The sequence below is a fragment of the Pelmatolapia mariae genome, linkage group LG18 (assembly GCF_036321145.2).
Source record: "Pelmatolapia mariae isolate MD_Pm_ZW linkage group LG18, Pm_UMD_F_2, whole genome shotgun sequence".
In the NCBI taxonomy this organism is placed as follows: Eukaryota; Metazoa; Chordata; class Actinopteri; order Cichliformes; family Cichlidae; genus Pelmatolapia; species Pelmatolapia mariae.
The window spans coordinates 12,583,184-12,608,008 of NC_086243.1; the positions used below are offsets into that span (position 1 = coordinate 12,583,184).

At 41.2% G+C, this 24,825-nt stretch overlaps 2 protein-coding genes across 2 annotated transcripts; both read left to right on the forward strand.

Annotated features, from left to right (window-relative positions):
* The first annotated feature begins 409 nt into the window (after nucleotides 1-409).
* copb2 (COPI coat complex subunit beta 2) lies at nucleotides 410-8,130 on the forward strand. The gene is made up of 22 exons (XM_063462534.1): nucleotides 410-529; nucleotides 962-1,099; nucleotides 1,231-1,317; nucleotides 2,243-2,369; nucleotides 2,530-2,678; nucleotides 3,191-3,337; nucleotides 3,459-3,558; nucleotides 3,663-3,805; nucleotides 3,983-4,182; nucleotides 4,318-4,428; nucleotides 4,523-4,611; nucleotides 4,713-4,819; nucleotides 5,054-5,197; nucleotides 5,316-5,446; nucleotides 5,634-5,841; nucleotides 5,985-6,095; nucleotides 6,221-6,435; nucleotides 6,555-6,693; nucleotides 6,791-6,928; nucleotides 7,106-7,183; nucleotides 7,344-7,472; nucleotides 7,676-8,130. Exons 1-22 carry the CDS (start codon nucleotides 527-529, stop codon nucleotides 7,769-7,771), a joined length of 2,790 nt encoding a protein of 929 aa, XP_063318604.1. The 5' UTR covers nucleotides 410-526; the 3' UTR covers nucleotides 7,772-8,130.
* Nucleotides 8,131-10,806: 2,676 nt separating this feature from the next.
* On the forward strand, nucleotides 10,807-24,529 carry LOC134616824 (segment polarity protein dishevelled homolog DVL-3-like). The gene is made up of 15 exons (XM_063461839.1): nucleotides 10,807-11,395; nucleotides 12,838-12,907; nucleotides 14,897-15,012; nucleotides 15,620-15,732; nucleotides 15,928-16,063; nucleotides 18,042-18,132; nucleotides 18,276-18,345; nucleotides 18,461-18,600; nucleotides 19,337-19,413; nucleotides 19,496-19,563; nucleotides 19,670-19,819; nucleotides 21,033-21,164; nucleotides 21,600-21,767; nucleotides 21,887-22,090; nucleotides 23,333-24,529. The coding sequence occupies exons 1-15, from the start codon at nucleotides 11,235-11,237 to the stop codon at nucleotides 23,689-23,691; spliced, it is 2,055 nt and encodes a 684-aa protein (XP_063317909.1). The 5' UTR covers nucleotides 10,807-11,234; the 3' UTR covers nucleotides 23,692-24,529.
* The last annotated feature ends 296 nt before the right edge of the window (nucleotides 24,530-24,825 follow it).

Consider the following 24,825-nt stretch of genomic DNA (forward strand, 5'->3'; position numbering starts at 1 on the left):
TACTATTTTCCAACCAGTGCATCTAACAACAGACAATGATGTGATAGTAATGGAGAAAAAATTACATATTTTTACATTTTTATTATAAAACGGAAATAAGACCTAACTGACAAGAAAGTTAGGACAATTTTCATGTTGCTTTCGAAACAAATAATTGACAACAAATTACTCATCTTAAAATATGACATTGGAAAGGCGCCCTGTTTATCCTATAGGCTAACCATGGATGGTGGTGAAGTTATATTTGTATAGCAACTGATATAATAGAATAAAAATAGACATAGGATATAGTCTTTACACACAGCATAGAATGACACCGTGGCAGCCTGACGACTGACTGCAGCAAAGCTCACGGATGTTGTCACGTCAGCACTTCCACAGCTCAACTCACGCGAGATTGCGTTTCAGGAAGTTCCACGTCAGTGTCCACTAGGCTGTTCACTGGAAAAACGCAACATTTGGACCCCGATTGAAACTGTTCGCAACACATTTCTCTGATTTTATTGTGACAACACGGGGACAAAACATGGTAAGAGGCATTTTAAACATCCCAGAGTGTGTTTTTGTTTGTATACACGTCAACTTATTTGTTTTAAAAAGAGCCGTGAATCAATGTCAAATAATAATATCTTGCAGCTAGCTTAGCGGCTAATTAGCTTGAGTTAGCACGAGAGCTTGTAGCTTACGGCCTTTTCGGATTTCCAACCTAAGCTTTTTTTTCAATGTTAGTATGTGGGTACATTTGTGTTGAGTTAGTTGCGCAGTTATTACTAACGGATGCACAGTTACAGGTTTAGCTCGATTAAACGAAATGTATTGATTTGAATGCTAGCTGCTAATCGATGCTTTGGTTTTGCTTCCAGTTGTTGTTTGAAGCTTCATTGCTTTTAAGATACACTTTAAGTTCAATATAACACCTGTAACAGCGCTTGGAAACACTGATCTCTTTCCGTCTTTTCAGCCTCTGAGGCTGGACATTAAGCGGAGGCTGACAGCCAGGTCAGACCGGGTGAAGAGTGTGGACCTTCACCCAACTGAGCCATGGATGCTGGCTAGTCTGTACAACGGCAGCGTCTGTGTTTGGAACCATGAAACTCAGGTACGAAGCCAGTGTGACAGCCGTGCCAAATTGCTTATATAAAAAAAGACTACTGACTTCACATCCATATAGATGATCACTGATGTGTCGCATCCATATGTTGCAAACTATAAGCCGGCTCTCTTTTTCAGACTCTTGTCAAGACTTTCGAAGTTTGCGACCTGCCTGTCAGAGCTTCTAAATTTGTGGCAAGGAAGAACTGGGTCATCACAGGAGCGGTGAGTGATATTTACTTGTTTCTGTTGGGATCACAGCTCAGAAAAGTTAAAAAAAAAAAAAAAAAAGCTGAAAAATTCAAAGGTGCTGTATGTTAAATGAAATACTCCAAAAAGTTTAAAATGTTATGGATATTATAAACAAGACATGGCAAATGAAAACATGCTCTGGTGACTGTCATGGATGGGGTTAAAAAGATTGACCAGTATTCTCGATAACTTGGATAGCATCCTCTTTTCTGACACTGCTTTCAGAGTGTCAAGTTCCAAATCAGCAACATTTCTGGTCCTGTGGATCAGCTTATTGCCCCATCAAACACAACAGAATAGAGAATGCCACTGGCCACCAGAGAATCTTGTGCATCATCCAGCAGATATTAAAAGAGCTCAGTCATTTCAGAAAGTAGATATTCCTCTGGCACTTACTGTAGGGGGTCTTCTGTATTTTTATTGAAGTTCAGTTTTTTGTTATTGTGGTCATTCCCTGTGTCTACCCAGATCTCATGTATAGAAATACGAATCATCAGTGTTCTAGTCCTCCCCAACTAGCTCCGTAGTTTTTGTCACGTTAAGATGCAGATTGTTCTGCTCACACTACGTAACAAAGTTGCCGCCACAGCATAGTTCCTCATCACCCTACCTGATCCCACACATGCTGTGGTCTGCCACTCAAATAGTCAACTATCCAGGTCACTAGGGAGACATCCACCTGCATCTAGTAAAAGCAACAGAAGTGCCAAATAGTAACTTTTAAGTAATACTTTTAAAAACTAATGACATGATTTTTTAAGGATGTTATGTTTGATATGTTATGTGCACTAAGTTTTTGAGGGAGTCACATGATCATATCCTATTTTCCAATGTTGTCAAAATCTTAAAATGATGTGTTTTCAAGTAGTAATTCAGCTTTTTTATCATCCCTGTGTAGGATGACATGCAGATCCGTGTGTTCAACTACAACACCTTGGAGCGAGTCCACATGTTTGAGGCACACTCCGACTACATTCGTTGCATTGCTGTCCATCCAACCCAGCCATACATCCTCACCAGCAGCGGTACGCTAGTAAACTCATGATTTCTTTCTTCATTTAGTTTTTTTGTAAATCTGTGGCATTCTGCATATGCTTACTTCACAGATCATACTATGGAGACTTGTCTTTATTCAATGTATTTATGTGCTCACACATGCATGACTGTGTTTTTGTGTCATTGCAGATGACATGTTGATCAAGCTTTGGGACTGGGAGAAGAAGTGGTCATGCAGCCAGGTGTTTGAGGGTCACACTCATTATGTTATGCAGATTGTCATCAACCCCAAGGACAACAATCAGTTTGCCAGTGCTTCCTTGGACAGAACAATTAAGGTAGGAGCCTCTTGCTTTGTATTTTCTCACTTCTGCTTCTGCTAAAGCTGAGTCCTGTCTCCCGTGGTAAGACTTGAGAAGGTTCATGATTTTTTAAGCATTTATGCAGACAATGGTATCCAGTTGGAATTTGAGCTTATACTCTTAAAAATAAAAATCAACTTGTCAGCATTTAAGGTAAAATGTTTATTTTGTGATGGTGAGCGCAAAAATTATGTGGTAAAATAGCTTTTTCTTTTTTAAATGTCATCAGGCCAGTGTCTGCTTTTAAGGTTTTATACTATAGTGAAATCCCACAGGAATATTTACTTCACTTGAAGGTTTCTGGAAATTAGTCCTAGGAGCTAAATGTTTTGGAGAGTTCTGGAGGAATAGTATATCTGCACCGTGGATTGTGAACTGTGGGTCATACACTCTTGTATGTACTCTAGTTTCCTTTATGACTATAAATTACACATATGTAGTTAAAAGTTCCTGAAGTGTTTGTAGTCATGTTCTCGGGGTTCTTACAGGTGTGGCAGCTTGGCTCTTCATCTCCCAATTTCACTTTGGAAGGTCATGAGAAAGGAGTAAATTGTATTGATTACTACAGTGGAGGAGACAAGCCCTACCTGATATCTGGGGCTGATGATCGCCAAGTCAAGATCTGGGACTACCAGGTAGGAGAATTTCACTTGATTTTCCTAATGTTGTGATTATTTACTTGTGCTACAGCTGGAAGAGTTGGTTTAGCATTGTGTGAATGTGAGTGTTTCACCCATTCACCGCTGTGTGTTGTAGAACAAGACCTGCGTTCAAACTCTGGAGGGCCACGCCCAAAATGTCTCTTGCGTCAGTTTCCACCCAGAGCTGCCCATCATCATTACTGGATCAGAGGATGGTGAGCAGGAATCCCACTCATCCTCACCTGTGCACCCACAAAATGCATCTTTTGCCGTCTCATTAATTATTGCTTTTCACACTGTTTTCCTTCTCCCTCTACAGGGACCGTGCGTATCTGGCACTCGAGCACTTACCGCCTAGAGAGCACACTGAACTATGGCATGGAGCGAGTGTGGTGTGTGTCCGGTCTCAGGGGCTCCAACAATGTGGCGCTAGGCTACGATGAAGGCAGCATCATTATCAAGGTGAGGGAAAGGAAGAGTGTTTTGAAAAAGACTCACTATGAATTTGAAATTTACTCATTTATAGCTGAATTTTATCAAGGTTATCATGTTTTGTAAATGAATTATGTGTTCAAAACTTAAATCTATTTTCATCCTCTTCCAATCTGTTTTCTTCTTCCGTCATCCACTCCCGGATAGGTGGGTCGGGAGGAGCCAGCCATGTCTATGGACACCAATGGCAAAATCATTTGGGCCAAACACAGTGAAATACAGCAGGCCAACCTGAAGGCCATGGGTGATGCCGAAATCAAGGATGGAGAGAGGCTACCGTTGGCTGTCAAAGACATGGGCAGCTGTGAGATTTACCCTCAAACCATCCAGCACAACCCTAATGGAAGGTAGACATACACTTGGTCCAACCCTTTTTTTTTTTATAAATCCACAGAAATGAGCATCACAGATGTTTGTTTCTGGTCATTTTATAATAACATTTCTATCAGAGGAGCTTCATCTGCAGTTTTTCCGTTTACCAGGTTTGTTGTGGTGTGTGGAGATGGAGAGTACATCATCTACACCGCTATGGCATTGAGAAACAAGAGCTTCGGCTCAGCACAGGAGTTTGTGTGGGCACACGATTCTTCTGAGTAAGTGAACATTTTAAAACGTAACTTGAGCGTAACTTTGCCCTAATCCTTTGCTACTCTCTTATTAAATAACATCTATATTTCTTTGTTAAAGATATGCCATCAGAGAAAGCAACAGTGTCGTCAAAATCTTTAAAAACTTCAAAGAAAAGAAATCGTTTAAGCCCGACTTTGGAGCTGAAGGTAATGAAATCTTAGCTGCCTGATGGATTTGTGGTACTGGAAGTGGAAGTATGTTGGCTGTCTTCCTCACCAGACGTTTTCCCTGTATTTCTGCTCTACAGGTATCTATGGAGGTTTCTTGCTTGGGGTGAGGTCGGTGAACGGCCTGGCATTTTACGACTGGGAGAACACAGAGTTAATCCGCCGCATTGAGATCCAGCCCAAGCATGTAAGACTGGCTTTCTTCTACTGAGTTAGATATTTGTTCTCAGTCCTAGTCTCTGTTTATCAGTCTGGAAACTGTGCATTTTTAATTGAAGTCACCACAAATTACTTTTGTGCTTCTCTAACCTTATTTTTAGCACTGGCCTATATAAATAAGTTAGTGAGTGACTGCCAGAAGCTGTTGTCCAGTAATTCTAGTAGGGTTACCTTTTTCTTTCTTTTTTCTCATATTTTTCAGATCTTCTGGTCAGACTCTGGTGAACTGGTCTGCATTGCCACAGAGGAGTCCTTCTTCATCCTGCGCTACCTGGCAGATAAAGTCGCTGCCTCCCAAGAGAACAACGAGGGAGTGACAGAGGATGGTATTGAAGATGCCTTTGAGGTAGGTGTGTGGGTGTGAGTGCATTCACATCCTTTGTTGGAAGTCACTGTTCAGAATAGCTTAGCATAATGTAATACTTGATCTAAGAAATATATTTGACCTTTTATGACATGTTCAGGTCCAGGGAGAGATCCAGGAGATTGTCAAGACTGGGCTCTGGGTTGGAGACTGCTTCATCTACACCAGCTCTGTAAACAGACTCAACTATTACGTTGGAGGAGAGATTGTCACAATTGCACACTTGGACAGGTAAGAATACAGACTATTTAGGCTCGAGTTGAATAGATTTGCTCTCCCAACTTTATTAGAAACACAGTCCAGCAATGCGGAAACTCTACTCAGCAGATGATTACAGTAAATATGTAATCTACAAAAAGAATAAGCGGCCTCTAAAATTAGCCTTGATGCTTTTTCACACCTACTTCCTTTTCTGCAGGACCATGTACCTACTGGGTTACATACCTAAAGATGACCGTCTGTATCTGGGAGACAAGGAGCTCAATATCGTCAGCTACTCCCTGCTTGTCTCCGTCCTGGAGTACCAGACTGCTGTAATGAGGCGGGACTTTGGAATGGCTGACAAGGTGCTACCCACTATCCCTAAAGAGCAGAGGACCAGGGTGGCACACTTCCTGGAGAAACAGGTTAGCAAAGGCGATTCATTCATCTTGAAACACAACTGGACTTTAAACATAAGCTGTAGAAAAATGGTCTATTAGAGGTTATTTTAATGGTTGTCTTTTGAGTTGTGAGTATGCTTAAGGTTTCAATTTCTTTGGCTCATCAGGGTTTCAAGCAGCAGGCCCTGGCAGTGTCCACAGACCCTGAGCACAGGTTTGAGTTAGCCTTGCAGCTGGGAGAGTTGAAGATTGCTTACCAGCTGGCTGTAGAAGCAGAGGTAAGGACACAGAAGCAAACGCAAACTCTGTATCAAAGGCTTGACCATAATTGTAATTTGATGTCACAATGGATCAGGTTTTCTGTCCAGTACATTTCTGATATTTTTTACTCTGTTCTCTACAGTCAGAGCAGAAGTGGAAGCAGCTAGCAGAGCTGGCTATTAGTAAGTGCCAGTTTGGCCTGGCCCAAGAGTGCCTGCACCATGCCCAGGATTATGGTGGCCTGCTCCTCCTCGCTACAGCCTCCGGTAATGCTGTCATGGTGGGCAAGCTGGCTGAAGGGGCAGAAAGGGACGGCAAAAACAATGTAGCCTTCATGACCTACTTCCTTCAGGGAAAGTAAGTGTGAGATGTATGAGCCTGCAGGGGCGAATTGTGGAATAGAATCATGTTGTTGTTCACACTGAAAATGAGGCTACCAGGGTAATTCATGCCTTGCTGCTGTGCTTTCTCCACAGACTGGATCAGTGTTTGGAGCTTCTGATCAGAACAAACAGACTACCTGAAGCTGCCTTCCTGGCTCGCACTTACCTACCCAGCCAGGTGTCCCGTGTGGTCAAATTATGGAGGGAGAATCTGGCCAAGGTCAACCAGAAGGTTAGTTACGTCCTTGAGATTTTTGTTTTAGTTGTTAAACTCAATCAGCATCAGTCTAGATATCTGTTCTTGGTCATGACCTGCATCTTCATTGTAGGCGGCTGAATCCCTAGCAGATCCTACAGAGTATGAGAATCTGTTCCCCGGGCTGAAAGAAGCCTTTGCAGCTGAACACTACCTGAGAGAAACCTGCTTGGGCACCACCAGGCCTGCTAAAGACTATCCACTTGTTACAGTAAGCTAAATGACTTTGGTCAAAATACTTAAATTATTCAGTGAGGAGACGGTCATTATAAAGTACTCACTGAAAGTCCTTGATGACTTAAGTAAAAAAGATGCTTAGTTTTGAGGTAAATTAACTGTGTTATCGCTAATATGGCAGCACTTCTGAATTTGTATCTGATATTTTCAGCTCAATGAAGACAGAAACATTCTTGAAGAGGCCCAGGGATACGAGCCCAAAGGAACCTTCCTACCTCCTGTCTCTAAGGTTTGCATACAGTATCGATATCTCAGTACCTTTTTTTTATTAACCTGATTACTGTTCATTGTTCTGTATCTTCTGTAGGCTGTAAAAATGAATAAAAGCTAGAGAAATTAGTGGCAAGTACAATTTAAAATTCCCTTATTTAATTCACTTTTTTTGGCAGACACAAGATGAAGAGGAGGCAGCAGCTCCCATTGCTGCAGTGACACCTTCACAGCCTGAGCCTGCTCCTCCTGCAGCAGTGGAAAAAGAGAAAGAGGCTGAAATCTATGAATTCTCACAGAAAGATAAGGTAAAGACTTCTGCTCTTTATTTTTGATTTATTATGCTGTCACAATCAATCCCTCTTCTAGTGTGATGACTTAGGTTTTATTCATACAGAACAACTTGTAGCACATACTGTTCTTAGTTGATGAAGTAAAATCAAATGAAAATTCAGCTGGAACATTGTTTAAAAAAGGATTTTCCTTTTTTGTATGTGTCTCTCCGTCCTAGACTCTGGATGAGCTCGAGGTGGACCTGGACAACATGGAGCTGGATGACATTGACACCACAGATGTTAACCTTGATGATGACTTTCTCGATGATTGATTGAGACCTGCCAACAGTCTGCTCCCAAGCACTCTATAGAGCATATTTAAAAGAAAAAGAGAGACCAAATCCCTCTTCCCCACTTTTTTTTTTCTTTTGTATTTGTCCGTAAAAATGTTATATTGTCATATCCGCCTACTGCAGTGTTTGAGTGGCAGATCATGATATCAGTGATGTTTTATCCACAGAAGAAAGGTAGACAGACTCCCTCATTTTGTAAACCATTTATTGTTTGAAAATTTCAGAAAAACTGTCCACTGGGCTGTATTTTATTACTCTTTGCTTTTTGTTTTGCTTTTTTTCTGTTGTGGCAAGTGAACATTCATTCAGTCCAATAAACTGGTTTCTGTACATATTCACATTTGACTAAAGAGCGTCTTACTCTTGATAGTTATCGCAAAAACTAACAAATGCAGCTTTTAATAATGAAGCAATAATAAATTCCTCAGCAGCATCGAGTGTGTCAGGGTCTAGCTGGGGTCTTTGCTCCTCATCTACAGCCACTTACTGCAGCACTGAGCAATTCCTGAGATGGTGTGGTGTACGGCTTGGCCACACATCTCTAACTTTTTAAGGAGTTTGGGTGGTTATATCAGAATCAGCATACTTTATTAATGCCTAAGGAAATTATGTGGGTTACAGTTGCTCCAGTACAGTAACAGAAACAGACTAGACTGTTGTAGTTTGTTAATCTCCACTGTGCAAACTATTGCTCTCCAGCCTCACTGTTCCACCTCCACTTTCAACTTAGGATATCATAGCCTCTTCCTCTCGCTGGCCTGAGCCATGCCATCCTCCCATTCTACTGCCAGCTGTATAAATTAGACAGACACACATGCATAATAAACAGCATAATAATGCATAATTATTTTGAAAATTCCAGTGATGCAAGTCTTGTAATTGTCAAAAAAACAGACCTGCTTTTAAAAAAACAGGAAAACCTACAAACGTCTTTTGGCAGCAGCAGCATTTGTGTAATTAACATTAACAGTGTCTCTGTTGTAGGTGTGGCAGTAAGTCAGACATGACTAATATGCAGCCTTTACTAAGATTCAAGTTGTTACTCTCTGTATGAGAAAGGCCCTTTGTGCATCTAACTGTTCTGGACAGGTTAAACGACTTTATGCTCGTAAACATGTTAAAAAACAAAAACACTTTTACTGCAGTGCACTTAGGTGCATTCTTTTAGGTTGTTTTCTGAGTATTGACACAATAACTAGCATCTCAGAAAGCAGTTAAATCTTGCTCCACGTGCACAAGGTGCAATATTAGTATGAAAAGATATCATTTATTCCCCATAAAGAGTACTTTTATCTTATAGTACTTTAACTGTAGCTTCAGACTTTTTAAACTGTCATGTTGCTTTAACTGCATTGACAGTGTGTTTGCCATTTTTATGCCAGAAAAGTCAGCTTTCCACATTGTGCTTTTCTGCGTTCATCATAAGATAAGATAAGATAAGATGACCTTTATTAGTCCCACACGTGGGAAATTTGTTTTGTCACAGCAGGAAGTGGACAGTGCAAAAGTTATGAAGGACAATTAGAATAAAATAAAATAAGAATAAATACAGTACACAACTGTACAGAATAGAATAAAAATAGAATACTATATACAGTAGAATAAAATATACAATAGGATAAAAATAGAATACAAATGCTATATACAACAGAGTGAAAAATACAACGGTGCCAGAAAGATTATTGCACATTTGTGTTATTGCACATTTGTGGATGTGTGTGTTTGATCAGTTAAAGTCTTTGTTGTGGAGTCTGACAGCAGTGGGGAGGAAAGACCTGCGAAATCTCTCCGTCCCACACCGTGGGTGCCGCAGTCTCCCACTGAAGGAGCTGCTCAGTGCTGTCACAGTCTCATGCATGGGGTGGGAGATGTTGTCCAGCAGGGATGACAGCTTAGCCACCATTCAGTTTTTAAAAGGCAGTGTTTGATACTTGATATCTTGCTTTGTTATTTATGACATTTTGATAAGTAGCAAAAGTAAAGGTGGAATATTTTGACGGTTACATTAATAAAGATGTAATTTACAGCATTTGTTCTATCAAAATGCAAATGTATCTGTAAAGAAAGTACTATAAAAGTATGTTATCCTTCAGTCAGATGTATGCTATCTAAAAGTGTAGATGTGTTTGTGTGTAAAATTTCACTGCACCCCTCAAAGTAATAAGACACATTTTTATCTGGAATAGCAGGTAAACACAGATGTTACTAACCACATTAATTACAGCTTTGTGCTTAAATACAGCATAACCGGCATTAATGTCGGTAACACCTGTCTACAAGTTCATGTGCTATAAAACCTGTCTAAAGTGTGAACAATGACCATATAATAAACCGAAGAAGGTTAACCATGATCCACAGTCATAAATTAAGTTATTTGACCTGCTGATGTGGGAAAAACAAATAATCTTGATAACAACATTGAAATATTACTGCCTTTCAATCACTCTGATTGGACTTCTTCTCAGTTTGAGTGGTGCTATGATAGCAATAACAAGGGGTCAGCAAAATTCATACACAAATAAAAATGTGGAAGGAGTCGTTTGATTTCAAAACTTCTCCCTCCATACCAATTCTCTGCTGTATGATGGGAGGACCTACATTCGTGCACCCCCCAACCCCCTCCTTCCAGATTTAAAATGCAAAGGGGAATTTTCCATTTGTCTTTCGTGTCTGAAATTTTTAATTTCAGAGTGATTAAGATCCAAATTCTAAGAGAGTAAAATGATGACTGACAACGATGTTCTTATTCTTTGCAATCCATCTAAGGGTTTCAGCTGTAAAATTGGAAACTTTTGAGTATAAACATATTGAAGCTCTGTGTAAGTATACCATCATATAATTGTGGGTCTGTGGGGCTTCAAAACTGCTTAAAGGCCGTTTAATGGCCTTGCCAGAGCCGTATGGGAGCAGTTAAAGTGCCCCAGCTGTCCTCGAAAAGCTGTCACTCTCCTCCTCACCTGCGGAGGGCGCTCCTCCGAGACAGGCTTGGACGATTTTATGCAGTTTCGTGTGCAACAAAGTAAAGCCGAGCAGCTAGCGAGAAGGGAGTACGGACCCTTCTGAGATTGTTTATTTTTGCGCCGCTTTGAAACTGTTTTTCCTCACGTATTTTTAAGGTTTTTGTGATATATTGTACGTTTTACACAAACGGAAACTAAACCAATTCAGTCCTGGGGCGGTGTTTGGACGCTTTGTGGAACAGCAAGGTGTTTTTGTAATAGAGAGTCAGGCGTAACGTTAGCAAGCTGCCGTGAAGAAAAAAGAAAGGGGGAAAAAAAGGCAGAACCGGACACTACGGAACGGGTCGGTCAGCCAGAGAGAGCCGGGTGGACCACGGCAAAGCCGCAGCCGCCAGCGCCACGGGGAGTCGGGGCCCGAGAGGGAGCCTGCCAGGCCCTTGGCTTGATGCAACCAGTCTGCCTTGCCTTAGCCGCAGTCCGAGATGGGGGAGACCAAAATTATCTACCACCTCGACGACCAGGAGACACCATATCTGGTGAAACTGTCGGTGCCGGCGGACAAAGTCACGCTGGCAGATTTCAAAAATGTCCTCAAGAAACCAAATTACAAATTCTTCTTCAAATCTATGGACGATGACTTCGGGTAACTGTTAAAAGGTTCATTGTGTTTAACGTGGAATCGGCATAGCAACCCGAGTCTGCTTAACCTCAGTCCAGTCAGATTAACTGTAACATATTTGTTACCTCGTGGAGCTGGCTTGTCATCACTTCTAAGGTTACCTGTCTTTCAGTCATCAGCTAGCCGTTTGCTTTGCCGTTCCTTTGTTAGCTGCTAGCGTCCAGGTCGCATCGTTAGCAGGTCTGTTCAGCGTCCCGACCCCGTTTGTTTACATTGCTCGTGCTTAGCTTATGCTGTACTGTCTTACCAAGTTTGGTCATTTCCAGTTTCATGAACACTAAGAGAAAGCCTTTAATCGCATTTAAACTTATCGAAGACTAAATGAAACAAGGAGCAATTCAGAATACTGTTACTAACTAGTTACTGACGTTACAGCTGTCAGTTGCTGCCTAATGTATGAAACGCTTATGCTAGCAGGCTAATGAATGGATCTAACCGGACACTTGGTGAGTGAGTGAGACCAGAAGGCCCCTGCTGTTGTTGTCTATTAGCCTAAGGAATGCAAAGTTGGACACAGGAATGCCCTGTTCATCACTCTGGCAGCTTTATGAGCGTGTCCCTTTGTGTTAAAACATGGCCAGAAAAGTAGACGTTTTATGATCCTCCACACTTTACCTTCTTCAGAGTTAAATAAAAGGGAGAAATGTACTTTTTTTTTTTTTTAAACTCGAGCCAGGTTGCCAAAGTTTTTCTGGCTAAACTCAAACAAGGGTGGGGCAACAACCTAGATAGGAAGGACGAGTTTTGAAAGGATCCGCAGCTATTTGTGTTGTTTCAAGAGTGGAGGTGCATGCACTAAATTAACTGTTGAAGCCTTAAAGTCTAGACTGATGGTGTTTTAGGAACTTGTTAGACTGGTTTGGAGCCTGTGATCTTTACCAGGAAAGCCTCACTGACCATCAGTGTTCTCCCTGTCAAAGACCCAGCTAATCTTGACATCTCCAATACTCTCAGGCGCTTGTTAAATACATGCCTTATTTGTCCTCTTCATTGTGTAACAAGGTGTTGTTAAGATCTGCCTGCCATCTGATCCTTGCAAGCAGGACTGAATGAATGGGAGGGTTTGCACGAAATTCACATGGTTACATTTACACATGCCTTTTGTTAATGTATTTGCACCAGTCTGTAACGCATTAAGGCTTACTTCTATATATGAAATGGACAAGTGAGCCATCTTTTGACTAGTTTTCTGTGCGTGTGCCAGTAGTCTCAAACATTTGGTTATATTGAACATTGTCATTGATTCTTAATGTGTACAACTGTCCCCAGTTGTCAGTGTCTGTCCTGCTTGGTGGAATATATTGTCCAGCTCCACTTCCTCTAAATGCACCCTCATGTTTTATTGCCCAGGGAGTGCTTTTGTGTTGGTAATGTTTGACTGAAACAAAGCCTTGTTCTCTTTACAGGGTGGTAAAGGAAGAAATATCTGATGACAATGCTAAGCTGCCCTGCTTCAATGGACGTGTGGTGTCATGGGTAGGTCCAAAATACATGCTGCAATAAAATTTATTTATTTATTTTTTGCTGTTTGCTTGTGTGCGATAACTTGTGTGGTTAAGTGGCGTACATGAATGTGTAACAATGATTCCCATCTGTTGGGCACTTACCCCAGTCATGCTCAAGCGTAGGGGGAGGCACTGCACATCTGTGTGATAATATCATTATCACATAACGATCCTCAGAGCAGTATACATACACTGCTTTTCCTAAACCTTGTCTTTTTCACTGTAAAATATCAGGTTTTTTAAGCACACGGGTTAGTTGGCACATGTAGCACATACATGTACTTGCATGCAATTTCTTATTTAAAGCCTCTAAGCAATAATACTCCTGTCTCCACAACACTCGAGACATCTGGCGCTCGTGCACGGGCTCCCTTCCTCTCTTCTCGACATTGAAATTGGATTAAGAGCAAGTGAAATCACAGGATAACCGGAAAATACTCCATAACAAAGGGCCTCACTGCAGGTCATCTAACAAGAAGATTGAATCTCACAGGGAGGAGAGAATAAAGCAGAGAGAAAGACTGCTCTGTGTCGTGATGTGAAAGGCTAAAGCACTCGCTTAATTTCTACAGTGTGGTTTTAATTATTCGAGCATCATCAACATGGCGTTATTGCTCAATTCTGGAGCGTATATTCCAGCGTGCTCGTCCTAATGCGTCTCTTTGTTGTGGTCGTTTTCATTAGACTGCGCGGAGGTTTAGTTTAATGTGTTTAAAAGCCAGTTCCCCTTTGTGTGTGTTTGCTCCAAAGTGTTTGTTATCTCTTGAGGGTTGTTGCAATGTTCCACGTACAGTCAAATGTTATTTCTGTTAGAGTATGTCCATTTGTTTGTCTCCGCTGTTCGTCTGTTGTTTCAGTGATCTGATTGATTATTCTCTGGGGTCCAGAGGCCTGGCTCGCTGCACATCATTTCATCACAACAAGCCAGCACCCTGTGTCTCCTGTTCTGTGGCTCCCTTTAGTGCACACCAAAGTAGACTCTTGTGATTGTGATTAAGAGCAGAAGACTTTAATTTTAGCTATCTTGCCACATAGCTGAATTATTATGACAGTACAGGTGATTTGATTTGATATACTGATGCCCTGTTTCAGCACAACATATTTATCTTTCCAACATCTTGACACTCACTTTGTTGCTGTATTTTAATTTAAAAGTTTAGATGTCACAGCTTGATTTCTAATAAACATGCTCTGAATGAAAGAGATTTCTCAAGTGCATAATGGCTGTGTGTACAATGAAATTGAACCTGATTTTTTTTTTTTTAAATATTGTTTTTACATTGGATCCTTAAGATTGAGGTCAGCAGCTGCTGAATCTGAACTTTTTCAGCACCACAGGTTGCTATTGATGGCTACAGTTTCACACTGGTCTCATGTCATCGTTGAAACTTGTTTTTGCATGCAAATACACGCTTCATTTCTGATATGGATGACTTCCAAGATTCCACAAAAACCACAGCAGGATTTAAGTTATATTGTTTTGTTGTCTCAAGCTAACGAACACTAGAATGTGGTAAAAGTGGAAATAAATGCATACCGGTAATTTAATTTCTGAGAAAACATTAGTTATGGTCTGTTGGAGACAATTTTTTCCCCTACAATTTGGTAACTTAGGCAACACTGTCAGGTACACAAACCACAAGTCTTGGCTTGGGCTCTTTTTCAACTCGCTGAATTCACAGCTGCTTTTGTAGAGCTTTGCTCTCTCAGTAGGAAACTAGTAGGAGGCAGATTAAGTCTGAATTTTAGCAAGAGACTGTAGTCCCTTTCTGCAGGAGATTTTGAAATGTTTGTGTCATACTTTTAGGAAGTTAGAGTAAAACATGACACACCGTGTATAGCCTTTGAATGTGGATGTGAATGAAGGTCTGCTGCTCACTCGTTCTGTGTCTTTCTGTAAATTCTTCTCTCTAAAAGATACTCATCCCCCTGAATGACCCAACTCTTTGTCTGTTGACAGTTGGTCTCTGGAGATGGTGCGCACACGGACGCAGGCTCGGTGGCGGATAGTTTAGAGCCGACACCACCTCTGGAGAGGACCGGGGGCATTGGAGACTCGAGACCCCCTTCCTACCAGTCAGTGAACTCAAACGAGACTTTGTGGACTTTGATACTTTATATTTTGTTTTACTGTGAATGAGAATGAAAGATATTGTGCTTAGTGTGTGTCTGTGTGTTTTTGAGTGTCTTGAATGAGTTCTTCTGTGTTGCCTAATAAGAACAGTAACAGGAAAGAGCAAATTAAATTAAAAAAAAAAAAAGTGTGATATCTTGTGACTGCCCTGGAGGAAAGAAAATCTAGCTTAATTCTTGCAGTCATTTATCCATAGGCTATTATTATCATACTTAAGCCCCTGGTTACTAGTTGTTTTTTTTGTTTTGTTTTTTAATATTTCTATCTAAAGAAATATGCTATGTCTGCAAGTAAAGTGTTTAAAAAAAAAAGAGACTCTTTTTATCACCACACTGAAAATCCATCAACACAACATCTGCAATTCTTTCCAAATATTCAGGTACAGATCGCTCTCTTAACCACAGTGAACCAGAGTAGCCAACAATTTGATTCTTATAAAGCTCTTTTAATATAAACATTAGTTTTAGTGGCTGCTGAATAAGCTCGAATGCCCTGATCATGATGTTTTGTAACTCTGTCTCTCTTTAACGCTCGCTCTCTTGTCTGAAGTGGGAAAGCAGCAAGTGGTCGGGACAGCCTGGACAATGACACAGAGACCGGCTCCATGGTGTCTCAGAGGAGAGAGAGGGAGAGGCCGCGACGGAAACACACTAATGACCATGGTCAGAAAGAAACCTGCTGCTTATTCTTGTTTTTCATTGCACCTATCAGTGTTGTTTCCATGTATTTCACAACTTATGAATAACGGTTATCTTGTTGGTAGAAAGTAAGTGTAGTGTGATTGACTTTAGACATGCAGTATCCTTTGATTGTTTTATTTTTCTAGCTTAAGTTTTTCATTTAAAAACCTGCTGCAGGTGGGAGGCAGAACGGGTACTCATCGCGGGGTATGGGACGCGGAGGCGCCGAGTACGACAGCTGCTCGTCCTTCATGAGCAGCGAGCTGGAGTCCACTTCCTGCTTTGATTCAGATGATGATGATGCAACCAGCAGGTCAGATGTGTTATATAGCTGTTGAGCTGGTTTCTTGCAAAAAGAAGAAATGCATTTGGCTTCAGGAATGCATGTGGAGTTATAGTTGATGGTTTATGGCAAAGATTAGTACTGTCTAATTGTGTGCTGGTTTTTGTGGTAACCTCAGGGTTCTGCTCCAGCGGTAATCCTTGCAGCCCACTGCAGAGACTCTGCTGGTCTCAGTCTTTAGGCATCTGACGGGATGTTTTTCCCGTTTAATCAGCTTCAAAAGAGCTGGATTAAAAACCTCTTACGTATTTGGGGGGGTTCTGACGCAGAAAGAAATCAGGGTTTTTTGTTTTGTTTTGTTTTTTTTTCTTGATTATGTTGTAACCTTCAAATGTAGTTTGATGCTGTCTTATAGTTAAAGCTCATTCTGACTTGTGGAACTGTTTTCCTTCTGGCTTTCAAATGGCTTCCTTTTAAACAATGTCTTTTGTTTTTCCTTTGTGCATATAAACAAAGGTTCTGAGAATAGAAGGATTACAGATGATTTGTACATTTGGGACAATTAGCCCATACACTTAAGGTATTTAAAAAAAAAAAAAAAAAAAGAAGGGTAAAATAAAGAACTTTTTAAAAATAAATAAATAAAATATGTCCCCCAGATAACATAGTCCCTGCAAAATAATCCCATTGATTCCCACCCAGGTCACTGCCCTAGACCTGTTCACCTGACATGAGGGAGTTGCACACAGACAAAAGTGGATGCACCTGAAAAATTCTTATAGATTTTGAAATGCATCAAGGAAAGAACCGCACATGTTTTGAAATTTCCTAGTAGAGTTTTGGAGTGTCTTATTCTTTCCAGTTTTAGACATGAGGTCATATAACCACTGTTTGTTAGTGGGAGGTGCAGCGTCCCCGCCACCTCAGTAGAATTGCCCTCCTGGCCAACAGGGAACAGAATGATAGCGCCTGTCTTTTAGAGGCCGGTAGAGGCATCTCATTCCCACTGATGCCAAAAAAAGTAAGAAGGGGGTCAGGGGCCAGCGTCACACTGAGAATCCTGGAAAGGTTATAGAAAACCTCTGTCCAGAACTAAACAAGACTGGGACAAGACCAGTACATATGGATCAGTGAGGCTTCAGCAGTTTTGCAAATGCCTTTCTTTTAAGTAGGTAGTAGTATGGTTAGCTTTTGATTACTAAATTTATATGGTAAAATTAAACAGCAGTGGGTTATTTATTCTTACTATAGACTGGAGTATTTTAGCCCTGGTAACAAACTTGAAATGGTCACGATGAAGCTATCTGTTTATTCATGTTCATAGAAACAAATTTCTGTGAGGCAGCATGACTATAAGTAATGTATAGGAGCATAGGAAGTATTCTTTGTGTCTGAAGCACATACACTTGTTGGCCACTTTGTTAGGTATACCTTGCTACTACCCATTTGGACTCTTGCCCACCTTTAGAACTACCTTTATTTTTTTGTGGCACAGATTCAAAAGATTCAGCACAGTGCTGGAAACATTCCTCAGCAATAGTGGCTCATGTTGCATCACACAGATGCTGCAGATTTGTCGACTGCGCATGATATGAATCTTCCATTCCACCGCATCCCAAAGGGGCTCTGTTGGATTGAGATTTGGTGACTGTTGAGATCATTTAAGTACATTGAACCCATGACCATGTTCAAGAAACCAGTTTAAGATGATTTAAGGTTTGTGGCATCGGCACACTTTCCTGTTGGAAATGGGTACACTGTGGTCATAAACGGATGGACATCAGAGTCTCAATTGTTGCAGCAATATTATAACTAAATATTAGTACGCTGGTGAAGATTAGTATGTAAAAAAAATTAGATATTTGCTAATAAGTATTTTGTATCCAGAAACTTCAAAGATTAGATCGTGGCTACTTTCAAAGACTCCCATGAGACAATTTGATCTGCATCTGTTATTTAGTTATTATTTATTTCATCTTAAATCATGTTTTTTTTTCCTCCTCTTCAGGTTTAGCAGCTCCACTGAGCAGAGCTCTTCTCGTCTAATGAGACGACATCGACGCCGGCGAAGGAAACCCAAGGCTTCCAATATGGACAGGGTGAGAACACTCTTAGATGTAAAGGACAATAAATCAACCAAACTTACCTAAAATTATCTTCCATGTTATAAGTCATGATTCTGCTCTTAATGTATTTTTTTGCATCCCTCATAATTCTTGTTTCTTGTTATTTCATTCTTCAGTCTTCGTCATTCAGCAGCATCACAGACTCCACCATGTCGCTGAACATCATCACTGTGACTCTCAACATGGGTAGGTGATTTGCGCACACACACAGGAGTTAGATGTTTGTTCAGCAAGCATATGAAGTAAACTTCATTACTTACTTCATTTCTTTGAATATACTCTGTTCCTCCCCACCTCACAGAAAAGTATAACTTCTTGGGCATCAGTATTGTGGGTCAGAGTAATGAGAGAGGTGATGGAGGAATCTACATCGGCTCCATCATGAAGGGAGGAGCTGTGGCTGCAGACGGACGCATAGAGCCCGGGGATATGCTGCTGCAGGTGTGTATTAAGCTGTGTTTGTGTCTTAAGTAGGTGAGTGATGCACACAAAATGAAAACAGTTTACAGTTGAATATCTGGAATTTAGACAAGCATAGTGTGAGTGGATGTACACGTTGTAACTGTGACCAGCACTTTTACTGAAATGAATGATGTCTAGGGTTTCTGTTCTTATGCATGTGTCACAGATGCAATTGGCTGTAATGTCATCGCTTGACATCATTCGTAGTGTTTTTACTCTTCTTATACACATTCTCCTTTTTGCCAATTTGATTTTAATTCAATCTTATCATACTGTAAAAAAATACTTCCCAGGAAAATTGCTTATTTGGGACCCCATATTGATGTCTTTCTGCAGTAGAACTGGAATCGCTGTGGGGCTGTGAAATTTTTATATTTCTGTTTATAGGGAAAAAATGTAGTTCTGGGGCTACTTCTTAATGCCATATTGCTTTATCTCTCTTTATATATCTTTCAAGCACACTGAAGAATTCCTTCCTGTCCACTGTATCCTCTTTTGTGATCCCATCCACCTGTATTTCCTCTCTTACATCCACAGCAGCTCTGTCTTCAGCATCCTGCTCTAAATATACCCACTACCTCACTTCACATGTCCAAACCAGCTCAGTCTCTTTGCCTCTGAACTATCTGAGCTCTTCCTTTAAAGTATTAGTTCCACATGTGGTACATCTAACTTGGCATCTCATTGGGATATTTTTCTGTTTTTATTGATCTAGGTGAACGATATAAACTTCGAGAACATGAGCAATGATGATGCTGTTCGAGTACTAAGAGACATAGTGCACAAGCCGGGGTAAGCGAATGCAAAAGCAGCATCTATAACACAGGAGTGCAAAAAGACCAATAATTAACTGTCTATGTGTCTTTTTTACCAGCCCCATTACTCTGACAGTTGCAAAGTGCTGGGACCCAAACCCTCGGAGCTGCTTTGCTCTGCCCAGGAGTGAGTGGTTGTTCTGCAATAACTATACGCAATGACACATTTTTTAATTTTTACTTGAAAGATTTTGTAATAACCTCATTAATTTCAGCTTCCCTCTTTTTAACAGGTGAGCCAATCCGGCCTATCGACCCCGCCGCATGGGTGTCTCACACGGCAGCCATGACTGGGGTGTACCCTCCATATGGCATGAGCCCTTCCATGAGCACAGTCACCTCCACCAGCTCCTCAATCAGCAGCTCGATCCCTGAGACTGAACGTGAGTCACATCACCCCCCGAAGCTGCCCGTTGGAGCTTGTCATCAGTGCACTTTTATCCAAAGCAACTTTCATCCTTCATTAACTCTTAGTCACAGTTTTTAGTTCATTTTCTTTGTGTCACCACATGGTCTCCACATTTAAACTGTACCACCTTTTGAGTTTTTAATGTACCTCTTTTTACTCTTTTGTTCCTCTTTTTTTAGTTTTGTCCTTTGTTTCCTGGTACCTCTTTATAGCCTACTTGTTAAAAATAAATAAATTTGAGCATTTGAGGAAGAAAAAACTCCAGGTTTGTCATACCGCTTGGAACATTCAGCTCTCCCTCCCTGTGACCACCAAACCTCTGTTAGTAAGTCTCCGTGTTAAGTGCGGCCCTTCCCTCTCACTACATTCCTGTGACTATTATCTGTTCCAGCTTTTGCTGTGTTCAGCCTCAGCTACCATCTGCTCAGTAACTCGTGTCCAAATAGAGCCATAACTCACAACTTTCGTGTCTCCTTTAATCTTTGGAAGTTTTGCGATGCCTTTTCTTTCGGGGGAAAAATTTTCTCTTTTCTCTTGAAACATTGTTTAACTTGCCTTTTACCTATTAGTTACATGTCTATAATTCACTTGATAGAAAATATGAATGCCCTTTATCTTATTACATATCCACAATGTATTGTGAAGGGAATTTTTTTTTTTTTTAAAGAAGAAATGAAAAGCCTATTGAAATGGAGGCAGATGAGAAGGGACACTGTGATGCTTAGTCATGATAGCTGGTCTGAGAATGGACTGAAACTCAGTGAGATGATATGTAAGATACATTAGTGTTCTTGGGAGGACATGTAATTCACTGTGGTCTGGCTCATCTGGGGGATTTATCAAATCCAAGTCAGTTGCAGTCCACTTCAAACAAAGATCCAGTCAAATCCAGTCTTGATTCACGATTAGAACAGAACGGGGTCAAATAACAGCCGAGACCGCAGGAAACCAAATATTATTTGAGGCAAATTCCGAAACAGGCCAACATTTTTTTTTCTTTAACCCCAGAAAACAGCACTCAGTAGTTCTTTAATTTTAAATGTTTTGGAAACAAAACACAACGTGGCTCAACAGTTTTATACTTGATGGAGCCGGACCTCTTTGTCCTCAAACCAAAATGTTTCAATTTCTGATTTAAAAGATTTAACACCACCCACATGTTAACTTGCTCATGTCATCTTTCCTAGGATTCGATGACTTCCACCTCTCGATCCACAGTGACATGGCAACGGTTGCTAAGGCAATGGCCTGCCCAGAGTCAGGTCTGGAGGTGCGAGACAGGATGTGGCTCAAGATAACCATCGCTAATGCCTTTATTGGTACGTCTGTCAAAGCGAGCTTGACTGGGCTTTTTGAAAATTACTCTCACTAGTATTCACGCACACATACACAGATCTTCTCAGCTTTTAGATTGAGTGTTTCACTGATGCCAAAGCAATACCTAAATACTGCTTCGATTAATTCAGTTGTTTTGTGTTTTTTGGGGGTTTTTTTTACCTTTTTTTACATTTTGGAAAAAAAAAAGTTTAAATTCCAACAACTGAGAAACATTCAGCATGAGCTCGAGTTGCCTTTATTATACCAAGGTGTATTACCAGGTTAGCAGAGCTCAACTTTGAAAACAAAAATCAATGTTAAATTGAAGTATAGATTAATTAACCACCATCAGATTTATGTAAAGTTGCCAAAAAAGTTTTAAATATGATCAGTGAAGCTGTAGCCTCACGATTTGATTTCTAAAACATGTGCTTCAGGTTCTGATGTGGTGGACTGGCTCTTCCATCATGTGGAAGGATTCACAGATCGCCGTGAAGCTCGTAAATATGCCAGCAATTTGCTGAAGGCTGGGTACATCCGACACACAGTCAATAAGATCACCTTCTCTGAACAGTGCTACTATGTCTTTGGAGACCTCTGTGGCAGTAAGTGGACTTTGAGCTCACTGATCTGCTTAGAGCGTGAGCAGTAACAGCAAGTTTCACCAAAGTTTAAGTGGGATGCGACTTGAAAATCTAACGGAGTCGTCTTCTCTTTCCCTCAGACATGACCCACTTGTCTCTGCATGATCATGATGGATCCAGCGGTGGTGCCTCAGATCAGGACACCCTCCCCCCTCTGCCCCATCCTGGGTCAGCCCCTTGGCCCATGGCCCTGCCCTACCAGTTCCCTATTCCGCACCCTTACGATCTGCCGCAGCCCTTCCATGGTGGACCAGGAGCTGGCAGCGCAGGGAGCCAGCACAGTGGTTAGTGCAGTTTAAATAAGTCCTCAACAGATAAATTTCAAGCACTTCATATAAAATTACAATGTTAATTTTTGCAGTTTCTCCTCAAAGAAAAATCAAAATTCATGTCAGTAGCACACAGTTTCCCTAAAACCTTTAACAACTATGCTTCTACAAAGATGCAGAGCTCACAAGAGGGTAACCAGCCATTGCTGCTGAGGTTCATTAGGGCTTGCTATAGCTGCTTTTTTGTGAAAGAGTGTACTGAAAGACTTTATAAGCCTGTAGACAGATTCTGTGTGAAAGGGATATATTAAGTGATATTACAACATCTCTGCGGTGTTTTACATTTAGTTTACGCTGTTGAGCAGTATGAGATGAGAAAAGGTGTGGAGTTTTACCACCACACTTTGAATTCACCTATAGGAACAGTGTATGTTTTAATAAGCTGACTTCAAAAACTTGAAGGACACAGCCTAGCTCTGTGAGTAGTGAAAAAGGACTCTTTCCATCACCCCCAAAGTCTTCAGATGTTGGGGTTTCTGTGTTTAATGTGTGTGGAACTAGAAAAGCAGACATTGTGGTTTAAGGTGCAGTTTCCTTACACACTGGAGATATTTACTAACCAACAACAGCTGGGCCCACTGAGACAACATCTTAGATGCTCTGTACTCATTTAATTTAAATGCACGGGTGAGTAGTGCACAAACTAGCAGGATGCAGAATGTAAAAGACAAAGTGTTGAGGTTTGGGTTTGCTTTAATATTTCTGGTGGAGAAGAGATTTTTTTCCCCCATGCTTCCAGTGTTTGTGCTAAGATAGGGTAACATCCTATACCTCTCTCTCGCGCTCTTTAGTAGACACAAAATTAAACTGACATGAATACTTTCCTTTGTTTTTGGATTTGATTACATGCATTGGACCAAACGTCCTCCACATCAAGTTTCTTTTTAATTAGATGAGCTGTTTTGGTTTAAATTAATCACTCTCAGGAACTTGCCCTAAAATTAAGCAGTCTGAGTGGGATAATAAAATAAAGACCTGTGACTGCCTTCAGGAATAGCTAAGCTGTTTGGCCTGAATGCTCCAAGACTATGTCAGCATTAGTCATGCAGCTCTCCCAAGAGTCTCCTGCAAACTGGGTCAGCGCTGCCTTCATCATGTCATTGGCACCCAATTAGAAAAAGATGTGATTTTTATTTTTATTTTCTTAAACATACATCTCACTTGCATAATAATTTTGCTCTTTTTTTCTGTTCACAGGGAGCAGCGGTTCTAACTGTAGCAAGAATGAGGGCCGAAAATCCGGCGGCAGTGGCAGCGAATCAGACATCAGGAGCCACCGGGCGCCAAGTGAGCGCTCAGTGGCTCCCCCTAGTGAACGAAGCATCCGCAGCTCTGTGAGCCACCGCAGTGCCAACTCCCACTCTATAGCCTATGGGCCTGGTCTTGTGTACGGCCCCCCTGGCCTGCCCCCTCAGCCACCACATCTTTCTACAGCTGCACCTGGTGCCCCACCAGGCAGAGAGCTTGCCTCGGTGCCCCCTGAGCTCACTGCGTCACGGCAGTCTCTGCGCATGGCGGTGGGCAACGCCGGAGAATTCTTTGTCGATGTGATGTGACACCGATTATAGAGACCTAAAGGCAGAAATGGAACCACCCTGTTGTGTATGCTGAGAGAAAATGCTCCTCCTCTCTTGTACTTTTTCTTAGTAGTTGTAGTGGTCATACTTTCTTCAGTGAAGAAACACCCCCCACCCTGCTCCAGATGGAACCAAAGCGCCTTTCTCAGTTTCCGCTCCACGGTGGGGAAGAGTTTTAGCGAGGACAAAGAGCAGAAGAAGGGAGGGAGGCAGTGGAAATGGTCAGCTGGGGAAGATGACTCAGTGCTTTTCCACATGGATGTTTTTCATTTGTTCTTCTTTTCACTCTTCCCTCCCCTCCTCTGGGTTCCTTATCTAATGTTCTCTGTCCTCCCCCACCCCTGTCCACGTCAAAACTGAGAGAGACTGAAGCCTCTTCCCTCTTCCTGTTTTTGTTTTTTTTTTCCCCCCACTTGCTGACCTCTAACAAGAAAAAAAGAATGACTGAAAGAAGCTGAAATGAACACTAACTGTTAACCTTATTCAGACTTTTAAAGTATTTGCTTGACTTAAGAGAGAAAGAAAGAAAGAAATGTATGTAGTGCAAGAGAATTACAGTCCATACTTTGAGAATGCATTTGTTTTATTATATTTGTAGCTGGTCACAACTAGTTTCTTTTTAATGCTTAACATGAGCATCCAGTTTCCAGAGTCGTTTTTATACGGCACAACTACATTTTCATCTGCTAACCAGCAAATCTTCAGACTGTCTTGTGATAATGTATAGTGGAAAAAAATTTCTTACCATGACTTTCACACTACTCTTTTTATCAAGGAAAATGTCTTTTTATTTATAAATATAGTTTTATGACTTAAATCTGGTGCTTCTGTTTTGTTTGCTTGTGTATACCTTTCTGCAAAACCAAAAACTGAAACCTAGTGAGTTTATTTTTTTTTTCCCTTCTATGGTACCTGAGGTTATATTTGCATTTAAAAGCAGTGGACTGCAAACCGTCCAGGCGCAGGAATGTGAAGGTTGGGCAGTCTGCTGTACAGATGTGTGTGTGTGTGTGTGAGTGTGTGTGTGAGTGAGTGAGTGAGTGAGTGAGAGTGGGGCGGGAGTGCTGTGGGAGTGTGCAAACGTTCAGCCTGTGTACATTTGGACTTGCCCCA